This window comes from Myxocyprinus asiaticus, chromosome 31, assembly GCF_019703515.2.
Source record: "Myxocyprinus asiaticus isolate MX2 ecotype Aquarium Trade chromosome 31, UBuf_Myxa_2, whole genome shotgun sequence".
NCBI lineage: Eukaryota > Metazoa > Chordata > Actinopteri > Cypriniformes > Catostomidae > Myxocyprinus > Myxocyprinus asiaticus.
The window spans coordinates 33798945-33813954 of record NC_059374.1 but is presented as its reverse complement, the minus strand read 5'-3'; the positions used below and the strand labels follow the sequence as shown (position 1 = coordinate 33813954).

Genomic DNA, 15010 nt, shown 5'->3' with positions numbered 1-15010 from the left:
CTTTTATGCTGCCTTTATGTGATTTTTGGAGCTTGATCCTGTCCTGTGAACGGACTCTTAGAAGGCACCTGCAGGTCGGCAGGAGACAGCAAGCAGCTCACTACTTTTTGAAACAGAACTATTATCTTGGGATTAAACAGTTTGATTAAAATTAGCTGTACATCACCAAAAGCAATGTCAGATAATTAAAAGGTTGGACCAGCAGTACTTATCCTCAAATCTCCTGGGTGCTGATTTTGATTAGACTAATAACTAGGTTTGAGCACAGAATAACATCGCTGTAATGGAACATCTCAACTGCACTATGAACCTGTGCTGCTCTCATAGTATGAAGTTACCAGCACTTAGACTGTTTTTCATTCCTTGTTTTCTTACCGACATCCACTATATTTTTACACAATTGCTCTATTCCTTTCCTCCTCTCTTTTAAATCCACATTTGAGACAATGCTACGAAGAACTCCTAGCTGTTCTCTTCATTTGCTTATCACAGAGCTATGACAAATGTTTCCTGGGCTCATCGGAGACGGCAGACGCAAACCGAGTGTTCTGTGGGCAGCTTGGAGCCATCTATGTGTTCAGTGAAGCATTAAACCCGGCTCAGATATTTGCCATCCATCAACTAGGGCCTGGATACAAGGTATGTATCAGGTTTGCCAAAACATGTCACACACCATCACTTTGCAGCCACCATTGATCTCCAAAATAAGTTAATGGGTTGTCTGTGACATTTGATTATTGATTAAAATGCATTGCACCATGGTTTCAGGGTTACTACGGTCATAAGAAACATGCAGGGAATTTTTAAATTGTGTTAAGAAAAGTCATGGAAATTAATAATAACACAGAGAAATCATGGAAATTTTTTGTAGTTAGTCGGCTCTTTAGTGTTTCATCAGTTAGATATTTCTCTTACGTAGAGCTTGTGTGTAATTCAACTTGCTCGCAAATATGGTGATCCTTTTGTTCAGTTCTTTTCAATAAATCGGTCAAAATTCATTAGCTAAAGAATGTTAATCAAAAAATTATATATAAGTATATATATATATATATATATATATATATATATATATATATATATATATATATAATCATTTTCTAGTAATCATAAATGACTGGAAAGGTAATGGAAAAGTAATGGAAATGCATTGGTCAGAAAGTATGGGATGAGGCAATTATCACATTTATAAGAGCTAAATACAAGGAGAAACGTGCCTCATTTAAATATTTACTAATTACCAAACCTGTGTGTAATGATCTTGGACTGTTTTCAACCTTTATGCGTCCTGTTGTCATGCATTATTGATTCTATGCTGTCAACAGTAAAGATGCTCAATTTCACTTCTTAATGAAGTCTTTCATTGATGAAGTCTCTTGATAGTTAATGTCCTTTCTTTCCTTTTAAGTCCCTGACCTTTTGTCACTAATTCTCAAGGTGCTTTTGAAGCGATTTAGCATTTAATTGTGTCCTTGGGGTAAACAGAGCAGGTTGCTGTGAGTTTCAAGGCTGTGTCCTTATTAAATATGATGTTCTGTCATATTAGTAATTGCGACTCGCAGTGTTTTCGGAGTCTCATTGTGCAAAGTCTAATTTTCACTAACTCTTGTTGGGAGACACACCAGGCTTTGATTAACTGCTCATTATCTAAAACAATAAACCACATGCATTGAGGGAATAACATATGTATCCCGAAAATGACTTTACAGTTATTTCGACGCTATTAAGAATGAATTTGCTTTAAATTTTTATATTTATGTGCATCACCATTTCAGTTGTCTTGGCTTCCTTACAGCAAAGAGCAAATTAAATGAATAATTAACCTAAAAATGAATTCTGTCATCACTTACACAAGCTCATGTGGTTCCAAACCTGTGTGACTTTTTTTCTTCTTCTGTGGAACACAAATGACATTTTAGGCAGAATGTTAACCTCAGTCACCATCAGTGCTGGGTAAGTTACTTAACAATAGTAATCCACTACAAATTACTAATTATTTCTCTTAAATTTTAATCAGATTACTTTATTAATTACTTCATATAAAACTAATCACATTACTAATTACTTTACATTGAAGTTACTTTCTTAAGCACTTTTCCACTCAACAAATTCAAAATAATGTCTATATTTCTTTCTTATTCATTGTTACACGCAAGTCATACACTCAGCACCTACCATTTCTCCTTCACGAGGACTTGTTACGGGGCAATAATTTATGTATTCTACATAAATAATATATTAGAATTTAGCATAACCCAATAATGTAGTTAAAAGTAATTAAAGGAATTGAAAGTCAGTAACTGTAATCTGATTACAAGAATTTAAAATGTAAATTATTACACTATTTTTTTACCTATAAAGTAATTAGATTACAGTAACTAATTACTTTGTAATTGGATTACACCAAATACTAGTCACCATTCACTTTAATAAAAAAAAATAAAAAAATAGATGCAATAAAAGGGAATGGTGACCGAGGCTAACATTCTGCCTAACATCTCATTTTGTGTTCAGTGCTGGTCATATGGGTTTGGAGTGAGTAAATAATGACACAATTTTCAGTTTTGGCTGAACTATCCCTTTTATGATGGTCTATCTAATCTACAATGACAAACAAGAGAAGAATTCCTAACCCTTGAGGGTTTTGAACTACCTTTCCTCTAATCAGTTTGGGCTGGTCATTTCCCTTATTAATTGCGGTTCTAGACCCCAGATTCCCGCTGCACTGCACCCCGTCATGACAGGCAGGTTGGCAGAAATAATGAGCAGTCTGCTTCAGGGAGAAAGCAATTACCCACCCCCAATGAACCTGTGAATGGAGTCTCTCGAAATCTGAAAAGGGCCTATATGTTTCTATGAAGTGCCAGCTATCAGACTGCCTGTCAACTCTCCTAATCTACCTTGTCTAGTAATAGGGTCAGAGGCCTTTAGAGTGTATGTAGCAGAGCTAGTCGACCAGGCCTGGAATTGATTTGATGCAAAGCACAATAAAATGTGACTTTAATTGTGATTGATCCACCATAGGCATTACCAAAACAGAGACAGAATGAAACAAAAAAATCACAGGTTTTTATTCGAGTGTGCACATTCAAAACAAAACAAAGTACAAAACAAAACTTTCAGAAAGTGGGCAGAATCATTTCATAAAAAAGGGGGTACAACAAAATCACTAAGTAACACAAAAATAATGTAAATTACTCTATATCAGAAACATGATAAAAACTTCATACTCAAATTAATAGACTTTTTTTTTCTACAAAGAACACATTATTAAGAAAACTGTATGGCCATATCTGCTCCCTGAGTATCCTCAGGATATCCTAAGTCAGTTAGGACAGCCCCCTTTGAACCCAATAAATCAGTTATATTTCCTCTTGCCACCCCTTTGCTACTAGACGTCCATCTTGTAATGGCCCCCCACAGCAGGTAAAAGCAATTAAGTAAAAACCTTCCTGAATTTCGCTAATTTTTAAGTTAACTGTCTTTAAAGGGTTAGTTCACCCAAAAATGAAAATTATCTTGTTTAATCACCCTCATGCCATCCCAGATCTGCATGACTTTCTTCTGCTGAACACAAACAAAGATTACATTTAGGCCACATGTAAGTAATCCATAAAACTCGAGTGGTTAAATCCATATCTTTAGAAGCAATATGATAGGTGTAGGTGAGAAACAATCAATATTTAAGTCCTTTTTGATTATAAATCTCCACTTTCACGTTCACATTCTTTTACATTTTGAAAGTTAAGTGGAGATTCATGCTAAAAAAAAATGACTTTTAATCTGTTTCTCATCTACACAGATCAAATTGCTTCTGAAGACATGGATTAAACCACTGCAGTTTTATAGATTACTTTTATGGCCTTTTTGATTTTTGGAGATTCAAAGGCCTGGTCACCATTTACTTGCATTAAAATGGACAAACAGAGCTGAGATATTCTTTTAAAAAATCTTTGTTTGTGTTCAGCGAAATAAAATCATAAACATCTGGGATGGCATGAGGGTGAATAAATTATGAGAATTTTCCTTTTTGGAAAAACATGACTTGTTTGTGCCAAACCAGCAAGAGGCAGCAGCTGAATAAAACCGAATAGCTTCTCCACTTCAGAGTTGTAACTTGACACCGCGTCTTTTAAAAGTGGCCTGAGATATGTATCAAGCAGTCAAAGACGTCTGTCTGTACGTGTTTAAATACAAAAATAATTTAAAATAGCCCAGATGGTCCCCTTTAATGTTCAGGAATAGTTAGGCTACATTAGGCCTTGTTTGCCCTTCTCTCTCAGCTTACAAACTTAAGCACCATTGGGCGGGGCCAAGGGTGCGATGATTTTAAGTAGGCGTTAATGTTTTTGAGCTGTAGAGACGGTCATGAATGAATGAGCCACCAAATGATGTAGGGAAGTCGTGGAAGTAGAGAACGAGGCGTTTTTGCAGCTTGTTTTCAATAAATGCTTTTATTGCATTGGGGATTGAGTTTTGAGTTCTGAAATGTACAGTATGTTTTATTGTAGTAGGACCTTTTATATGTAAACAGTATCAAGGTAAATTTGATTCCTCATGACATAACGCCTTTAATTGAATATGAATCTGTTGGGTGAATTAGGGTAATTTGGAAATGCGGGACAACTAATATCTGCAAGGTGATAATTCATTCAACAAGAAGTTGATTACAAACACCCTCCTGCATCTTTAAATAGACACCAGTACTCAGTTAACACATGGATTATTAAATATGAATATGAAGGGTCAGGTTAATTTTAAATGCAGCAGATGTCTGTCTTTACTGGAGTCTGTCATGATTTTATATGTTGTAGTGCTAGAGGCTTAATGATTTGTGATAGCCGTGTGTCATTTTATTATTTCATATTTTATTTTTGAGTGTGTGTGTGTGTGTGTGTGTGTGGCCATTTTCGCTATGGCAAAATACCATTCTGTTTCTACTGTTTCTGCAGTATGCAATCTGTATACTGTGCACAGTATGCAAATGTACTGTTTGCATGGAACAAAATAAGTATTCCACAATGCCATGTTCTTGACTTGGATCTGCCGTCTCCTTTATGACCCGTTATTTGATTGGACTACCAGTTTTTTGGATAGTTTTACACAAAGTTGGATTAAAAATGTAAAGTACTGTACCCTTTTTTACCCAAAATAACAGGATGCAGCTCGTTGTATTTAACATGCAGCATAATAAGGTCATGTGACAACAATATAGTGTACCACTGTTTAAATCACTGCATAATATATTTCCCATACTATTTAAAAAAAAAAAAAAATATTAGGTAGTATACTGTAACGATGCGCTGGCAATGGCAATGAAGAGGACGATGACGATGACGAAGTGTAGAGAACCCAAGTGCAGTTTATTTACAAAGTGCAGTAATCCAAAAACCCTAACTAAAAAACGTGAACAAAACATGGACTTGACATAACATGACTTGACTATACCTGACTTAACATGGCTTGACTACAAAGTTACATTCACAATACCTGACACCAGACAATGGCAAAGATGAGGGCTTAAATACAAGACATTGGAGAACATAAACCAATGAACAAACAGAACTCATAACAAGCTAATTAAACAATAAACCAATGAAAACCTGACACATTAAAATAAAATAAAATGTTGGTTTAAATTAATTCAATTGTGCACATTTGTCCACACAATAAAAATGAGTTTCTTTGATATTAAATTAAGAAGTACTCTACTCAAATATTTTTGTGTAGCTAAAACCTAAATGAATTGAGTTAACCTAATTTAAATTTGATTTGTTTAAATAACTATTGGAAATTGCATCTTGTTGCTAGCTAGCAACAAATATATTAGCATATTACATATATCTTTTTGTACTGCTTGAGATGTATGGTGCTGCTAAGAGTTTACAGATAAACTCCTAAATCCCAACATAATGCTAAACACTAAACTCCTCTAAATCCCAACAAAACAGAACATTTAACACTAACAAGTCTCCTACTTGTTTAATTTTGCGTATACTAAAACAATGATATGTTGGATTTACTTAAAATATATATGTAGCATTTTTGTAATTCAACTTATGGTAATTTTATATCAGCATAACTAGAAAACCTTTGTTAAATGTACACAAATGTATCAGTTCACTCAACTTTATTTACATAAAAAGGTATGTCACGCAAATAAGATTTAACAATCAATAGCACGTTATTTCATATTAACATTTATATTATTGTTTCTACTTAATCTAATTGGCTCAAAAGAAAATAATGACTGAGGTCAGTCATTAAACTTGATTTCCCAAAGAAGTGCACATAAATATGCACTTCACATGTGCATGGAAAAATGACATAGATTGAACAGAATCCAACTTTACCAAAGGGAACACTAATGGTGACTTTACACAAAACAACTAATTACAGTAAAACAACATCACTAATAATAAAAAGAGCTAAAATCATTATGATTGCTTGATAACAACTAATTAAATGCCCCAATAAGGTCCTTTTGACCAAACAAACATTCTTAAATTATTCAATCACAAGGGCTTATGGGTATTCCCCATAACCTCAGTTTTGTACTTGATTGTTTGAGTTAGTAGTACTTAATATCTTCATTTTATAGATTTTTGAGCCAAAGAAGTTCAAAGAACTCTTTTATTAACTCTTTTCTTTTATGTATCACTCTCAGTTCACCTTACAGTATAATTTATATTTTGTGTTGCTGGATTAATGCAAATTAAGTAAAGCCAAGAAGGTTATAAATATGTATGTTTCAGAGTAGAAGCAAATTATTTTCATATGTTCTGGTTGTTGAGCCAACAGTGTAGAAATACATTAAAATAACACTTAATTTTAAAATGTACTCTCTCAATCCAGTCCCATGCAAAACATGCTGGGAACTGGAAATCCCCTGCCCAGTTTTAGCAATACACTGATGCAACAAATATTATTCATGTAGTTCTAACACAGTTGGATTAAGTGAACAAAGATTAATTGTACACTATTAATTTAAGTTGACCAAATGCTGAAATTCTAAATAAGTTAATTGAGCAAGCAGTAAAAATCAGTTGAGTGAACACCATCCGTTAAAGTCTGAATCCATTTTAACATTTCATAGTATTGCAATCATATAATTTTTTGATGGCTGTGTTGAATATCACTTGGACTTTACATGATTTAATTGTTCTTATCTCAAACATAAATGTATTAAGTTGATCTGAAGTGTATTGGTTTGGTATTTTCAAAAAATGTTCCCTTGTTTTCAGTGTATAGTGTAAAGATTTAAAACATGGTTACATGACAGACTTTAAACACTATTGCTATATGATGTGTTGTTAAGCACAGCATATTTATATTTCTAATCTTGAAAATAAATAAACCTTAAACCAGTGGCAGGTCTCCGAGTCTTATGGCTTTAGAGGGATTTGGGGCACTTGTCAGCTGGACTGGCTGGGAGAACAGCTGAAGAACAATAAAACACATTACACTATTCTACACTATTTTTTCCCCCCAGCAGGAAAGGATCCTAAATAATAGAGGCTTTAGTGAGCAGACTGATTTCTTAAAGATGCCTTGTTATCATTGTGCTCTCTGCACAATATTACAGTTACCGCACACCCAGAGTAGGTCACATCTGGATGACATCACCAGGGATGTGCTGCAGGTGTTGGGCTATAGGCCTTTAATTTGACAGCACAAGAAACTACCTCATGAATGATAATTCAGCCAGGGGAATCCAACATCCACCCCTACTTCATCTTCATGATTATTTCATGCCACTGAGCTCATTTATTATTTATCATGCTCCCACGACTTTGGATAGGATTTAATCACCGCATAAAAAGAATCTCCATTTTATGCTAGGAATAGTAAATCCTTTAATAAGTGCATGGAATAAGGCAATTTACATAGATTTGCTATTTTAAGACATGTAAAATATACATTGTCATATTTTAACATGTTAATTCACCTTTACTAGCATGTCTCCTTTTGTCCATGTACCTTTTACAAGCAAATATCTTGTACTTTTCACCAGATTGTTTCCCTTTATTATTAGTGGTGCTTGCTAAGGCAATATTCACTATGACTATAGATCATAGTTGGGGTTAGAGGTTTGTTGAAATCCCTAACCCTAAGTACTATATTATTATTTGGTGCGTAACTCATCTCAATTTTGCTATGGACATGAATTAAACAGTACCTCAAATCATGCAACTTATTGAGGAAAGGTGTGCCTATTATGTTTCTAAGAAACGCAAATTAAGATTTTTATTTTAATTTTTTTTTTCTGGCACATGATAAATCAGGTAAAAAAAAACAATGCATAGACTTAAAGGACCCAACCTATATCTTAGAACTAGAATATGTTGTAGACTTGGGGGTGGGTTCTTCCCTGATGAAAAAAAAAAAAAAAAAAAAACAGCAAGCTGTTTCTTGTCTTAGCTAATTGCCTAGCATGGCTAGACTTTAGCTAGTCAGGGTAGGAGACCAGCTAGACTAGACTTGTTTTGACCAGACTGGGTGCAGCTAATGAGCTCGAGCTGATTTTTAGCTGTTTTTTCTTTCTTCTCTCTCTCTCTCCAGGTAAGCACTTAATGCAAGTAAGCAACCACCTAGCAACATATTAGCAACAAGCCAAAACACTAGCAACCAAATAGCAACACAATATGACGAGTTCACATCATGTCGGAATTACTGTAAAAACATGGAAAGTCTAATCGGAGATGTTCATATCCTCATACTTAGAAATGATTAGTTTCTACTGCAATGCTTATAACACCGTAATGGATCCATGTGTGGCTTTGTTGATGAGGGCAAAATATTTAATAACTATATTAATTCATTAAATGAATAATTCACCAAAATATTAAAATTCTCTCATCATTTACTTACCCTCATGCAAGATGTGTATAACTTTCTGATTTTTAGAAGAATATATCAACTCTGTAGGCGCTCACATTGCAAGTGAATGGGTACCAAAATTTTGAAGCTCCAAAAGAACAAAAAGGCAGGATAAAATGACTCCAGTGGTTAAATCCATATATTCAGAAGCACTATTATAAGTGCGGGTGAGAAACAGATAAATATTTAAGTCCATTTTACTATCAATCCCCACTTTCACTTTCACATTCTTCTTTTGTTTTTTGGCGATTTGCATTCTTTCAGGGAGGAGAATTTTAGTGAAAAAGGTCTTAAGGGATTATTTTTATGCAGCTCAGACTAAACCCTTAATTAATATATGTAACCCAACATATCATGCTAGGTGGAAAGATATTGAACTTTCAATAATGAATGATCCCCCAATTCATGTAGTATTGGCACATAAAAATTTGGGAAGATTTATAGATAAGGTGAAAAACCCATGGACTAAAGCCCAATTAAAAATCTGGAATATGATAAGAGAAGAATATAAACTGGATCATAAACTACAAATAATTCAGTGGTGTGCCTATGACCCTGAATTCAAGCCTAATAGAATGGATCATAGATTTAAATCCTGGATCTCAAAAGGAATAACAACATTCTATTCCTTTACAAAAAAGGGACACTTAAAAGACTTTGAAAGCTTGAAGAAAGAATATTGCCTTGAGAAATCTGATTTTTATAGAGATCTTCAAATATGTAATCATTTTGAACATGACATTAAAAATAAAACAGACTTTGATCCAATATTGAGGATATTTACGGGTGCCTACCAAGAAGATCCAAATAAGGGTGTTATATCTACATTTTATAAAGGCCTTAGGACAAAAAAATCTCACTCTACAGAATACATTAAAGAAAAATGGGAAAAAGAAGGTAATTTTCTAATATCAAATGAGGAGTGGCTTTATGTATGTAAATTCCCGTGGAAATGTACTAACTCTCACATATGGTGGTAGTTCGGGTGGAAGTGCCTTATCCGATTTTTTATTACACCAAAACAGAAAGCACATATTTGGGGGGGGGGGGCAATACCAAATGTTGGAGACAGTGTGGGTTTCGGGAAGCCAATCACTGGCATATATTCTGGGAGTGCCCAGTGATAAAACCTTTCTGGGCAGAGCTTCATAAAGCATTGGAAAGCATTCTTAACACTGTCCTGCCTTTGCAGTTTCCCACATTATTCTTAGAAAATGCTGATTTCCAGGCAAGAAGGCCTGATGAATATTTATTTAGTATTTTAACGTCTGCTGGTAAAAAAGTGCTCACAAGGCGTTGGTTGCTTCCTGAACCCCCCACAATACAAGAGTGGATGGATATAGTAAATGACATTTATATTATGGAAAAGATTACTTTTCCCTTCATCTTCAGAAAAATTTGTTTTTTAAATTCTGGACCAAGTGGGTCGAATATGTAAGGCCATTACAACCAGATTTTGTTAAGGTATTGAACAAATGACTTGTTGTAAGCTTATCTGTTTGCTTATTTACTTGTTTGTTTGTGTATTAGCCCTTAAGTACATACTCTATACACAGCCAGAGAGCCCGCATACCTTTTTTCTCCACCTTTGCACACCTTTTCCCTACCATGCATTGGGAACATATACCCTTTCTCCCACAGTCTCTACCATAGACTAAGAACTCTCAAGTACTACCCTTCAGTATGGACTATTATGTACATACTTTGCCTCCCCCAAATTGTAAAAAGTTTTTTTAATTTTTATTTTTTTTTTATCATTATTTGTTTAGTTTTCTCTTTTCATTTTGGTATTATGTAAAAAAATTAAAAATAAAGAAAAATAAAGAAAAAACCTGGATGGCAGAGGAAAAATACAACTACTTCTGGTTTGAAATAAGTGCTGATGTATATGCTGCTACTCCAAAATAAAGAATTTCAAAAAAAGAAAAAGTTCTTAAATATTGATCTATTTCTTACCCACACTTATCATATCACTTCTGAAAATATACATTTAACCACTGGACACATATGGATTACTTTTATGCTGCCTTGATGTGCTTTTTGGACCTTAAAAATGTTGGTACCTATTCACTTGCATTGTATGGACCTACAGAGCTGAAATATTCTTCTTAAAACCTTTGTGTTCATCAGAAGAAAGAAAGTCACACATCTGGGATAGCATGAGGGTGAGTAAATGATGAGAGAATTTTCATTTCAAACTATTCCTTTAATTCACCTGTATATGTTCTTCAAAATGTTTTAGAAAAAAAAAAAAAGCACATCAGGTAAACTACCTTTAACTATTTAGGCCGCTGCCATGCATTTTTCATGACGTCACGGCTGTCAATTCAGGGCTTACATAAAATTCCAAGTGAACAACTTTGCAGTTTTTACAACACACAATCTCATAATTACAGTAATTCCAACATAATATGAATGCACCAAAAGCCCCCAGAACACCTTAGCAACCACCCGCAACAATACAATAGTGGCATGGTAAAAGTGTAATAATGTCTCTCTTTTTCTTTCCCTAGAGCACCTTTAAGTTCAAATCGGAGAGTGACATCCACCTGGCTGACCATCATAAGCAAGTGTTGTATGATGGGAAATTGGCAAACAGCATCTCTTTCACATATAACGCTAAGGCCACGGATGCTCAGCTCTGCCTGGAATCGTCACCCAGAGAAAACCCGTCTATATTCGTGCACTCACCCCACGCTCTAATGCTACAGGTAAGTTTAACACCTCCGAGGCCATGTTCTTCTCTCTTAATCCTAAAAAAAAGTGCTTTGGCTGGTAATGTGATTAAATGTTAATAAGATGCTGTGTTTAGCCTGCACCATAAGATAATGTCAGTTATTGCCATTTAATGTTAATTGTTTGGAGAAACACATTTCCTCAGAGATTAGTCATTGGTTAATACTTCCAAGAACAAATAACAAAACAATTTAACATGAAGGTAATTACTAATTGCATCAACTGCAACTGTTTAATCCTTTTGGTTTGTCCCTTCGATGTCTATATAGGATGTGAAGGCCATCGTGACTCACTCGATCCACAGTGCCATTCACTCCATTGGTGGTATCCAGGTGCTGTTTCCTCTCTATGCACAGCTGGATTTCTTTCAGCACAATGAGGGCCAGGTGGAAACCACTGTTTGGTGAGTAACATCCTCCCATCTTGCATCTTGTCTTTTGGCCTGAGGATCCATTATATCCTAAAACAACTCTAAACATGTGCTAAAAGATGGACTCAACCTGGTTTTATTGAATTACATTACTATTCCAACATTTTTGCAAAATGATTTTTACGTGGCTCGTTGTGTGTGTTGCTGCAGTTTCCTGGTGAAATAAACACTAGAGGCGCTGCAATAACAATGACCTTTATTCCTTTTCACACAAATCATGACTAAAAATGCCAGATTATCAGTTAATCAACACTTACTTTTTGCCCTTCACACAATACTATCTTATGACATCTTAACACTTTTACTAAACGGCATGACTTACATTTCAACATTTGCATTACATAACAAACTACATTTACAAGCCTGTTCGATTGCAATCGAATTGTGTGTTAGCTCAACTGATAGCATTACTGTACGTGTCCACTGGCACGTTTTGAGCGGAGCTGAGCAGGCGTTTTCAATTAGAGTCAAGCGGCATCCTCGGGAGGTGGATTGTGGGGTTGACAGTGATGCGGAGCAAGTGTTGACAGCGGCCGAGAGTGTCAAAAAGTTGAGAAGCACTCCACATTTATCCACAAACCAAACAGACTTCAAATTCTGATTGCACGCATTTATTCTGGCAATACTGTGACTGGGTAAGCAAAAGTGTAATAAATCAACATTGTTTGTATGCTTTGGGCATTCAGAAATTAAGCACGCATATATAAGATGATATTATTGCCCATGTACTAAAAGCAATGATAGACAATACACACTGGCTTTGCATATTGCAAACATGACCAAAACCGGTAGCTCTCGAGCGTTGTCAGCGTCACTGAGCAGATATTTTCCAAGTGTATCTGTCAGCATCCCACAAGACAAGGAACACCTACTACATTACATGCCCTCTCCAAGTAACCCCCCCATGAATCATAAAGCAATTCTATTGGCTAAAATAACTTTTAAAATCCTATGCAATCGCTGTTTGATTCAACTGTGTAAAGTTAACAAAGAATAACTTTTAAATTATATGTCACATCATATTTTTAGACCGAAGACGCAAATGGTGACATTAAAGTCCATGTGAAGTGCTTTGACGAGTGTGGTTCAATTTGGTGTTTTGACGTAATTCCTACTGAAACAGGAAGTGAGGGTGGGACATGTCAAACGACTCATACCATTTTTTTAAAAAAGCCAATAGTCTTTAGTTTACAGACACCCAAGAAACAGACACACTTATACCCATGTCCACCATGCTTCTAATGAACATTTCTCTCTTCTGTTTTCTCCAGTTCGCTCAGAAGCTATTAGCTTAGCATTTTCTAGCTTCTTCTCTTCATTTTCATTTACATTTATTCATTTAGCAGACACTTTTATCCAAAGCAACATACAAATGAGGAGTACAATAGACGCAATTCATCCTAAAGGCCCTGGTATACTTCGTTTTTGCATGTTCCAGTTCACCTCACGTCAAGCCGCACGGCTGTGCTGATGACGCAATTTGCGTCACACATACTGTGCACGGAGGGATAAGCAACGCACACAACCAAAGTATACTTTGGCCTTAAGGAGGCAGTAATAAGAGAAGTGCTGTAATACAAAGTTGCAAATTGCTTTGAGAAGCACAAGTAGAGAGGAAGGTGAGAGACAGTGGTGAACAAGAATGCTTTTTTTTTTTTGTTGTTGTTGTTGTTGAGAAGAAAAAAGATCAAGTGCTTGCTAAAGAGATGCGTCTTTAGATGTTTCTTGAAGGTGGCTGGACAATCCATTGCTCAGGTGGGGTTTGGAAGGTCCACCAGTGAGGAACAGATGAAATGAAGGTCCAGGAAAGTGATTTTGTGCCTCTTTGAGATAGTACCATGAGGTGCCACTCACACGCTGATCATATGTTTATGGAGGGCACATACTGTAGACTTGAAGTAGTGAGTGAAGATGGGGGGTGCAGAGCCATTGGTTGTTCTGTAAGCAAGCATCAATGCCTTGAATTTGATGTGAGCAACCACTGGCAGTGCAACCAGTGCAGTTTGATTTAAAGAGGCATGACATGCGCTCTCTTGGGCTCGTTAAAGACCAATTGTGCTGCTGTATTCTGGATGAGTTGCAGAGGTTTGACCGTACATGCAGGAAGTCTTGCCAGAAGAGCATTACAGTAGTCCAGTTTAGATATAACAAGAGACTGGACATTTTCATCACATTTTTCCTCACTGTCGCCACCTACTGATACGGCGATATGATTGAATTCAATGTAACTTAAGTTGCAGTATATATGACTTTTCATTTTTTAATGTTTGTGGTTGGTTTAGGGGCAGGGATAGGTGTATGGTTGCTGTGGGACTCAAATAAACACAACAAACAGCGTATGAATGTGACATTCAACTGTTGCAAGACTTTAGCATTTCACCTGTTATTTGAAGGGGGCGTAAATTGTAGTGGGTGTGCCAGGTAGTGGGTGTGTCTTGTAATAATTTTGCAGGATGCAGACAGATCCTTCTAATTTCTTTCTGTGCCAGTGAACACGTACCATTACACTTGCAATCCAAAGGACCAGGGTACGAGTCCTAAAAAGCATGAGTCAATACGTGAGCCGAAAGTGTCGAGTGACACAAAATGACGTGGTTGCTTCAGCAATTGCATTTTTCATGTCATGTTTGCTTTTTTATGACATTATTAGTTACACTCACAGAGCACTTTATAAGGAACACTATGGTCCTAATAAAGTGCCTGACATCAGTCTTCTACGGTTTTAGCCCATCCGCCTCAAGGTTCAATGTGTTGTGCATTCTGAGATGCTATTCTGCTATTTACAATTGTACAGAGTGGTTATCTGAGTTACCGTAGACTTTCTGTCAGCTCGAACCAGTTTTGCCATTCTCCATTGACCTCTTCCATCAACAAGGCATTTCCATCCGCAGAACTGCTGCTTACTGGATGTTTTTATTTTTATTTTGGCACCATTTTGAGTAAAACTTAGAGACTGTTGTGCATGAA

At 35.8% G+C, this 15010-nt stretch overlaps 1 protein-coding gene across 1 annotated transcript in view; it reads left to right on the top strand.

Annotated features, from left to right (window-relative positions):
- Positions 1-15010, top strand: part of LOC127422243 (neurobeachin-like) — a 382851-nt gene that overhangs the window by 107304 nt on the left and 260537 nt on the right. The window contains exons 8-10 of the mRNA XM_051665603.1: positions 493-639; positions 11391-11588; positions 11883-12016. Coding sequence (XP_051521563.1) covers positions 493-639; positions 11391-11588; positions 11883-12016 — 479 coding nt within the window. The remainder of the gene's footprint in view (positions 1-492; positions 640-11390; positions 11589-11882; positions 12017-15010) is intronic.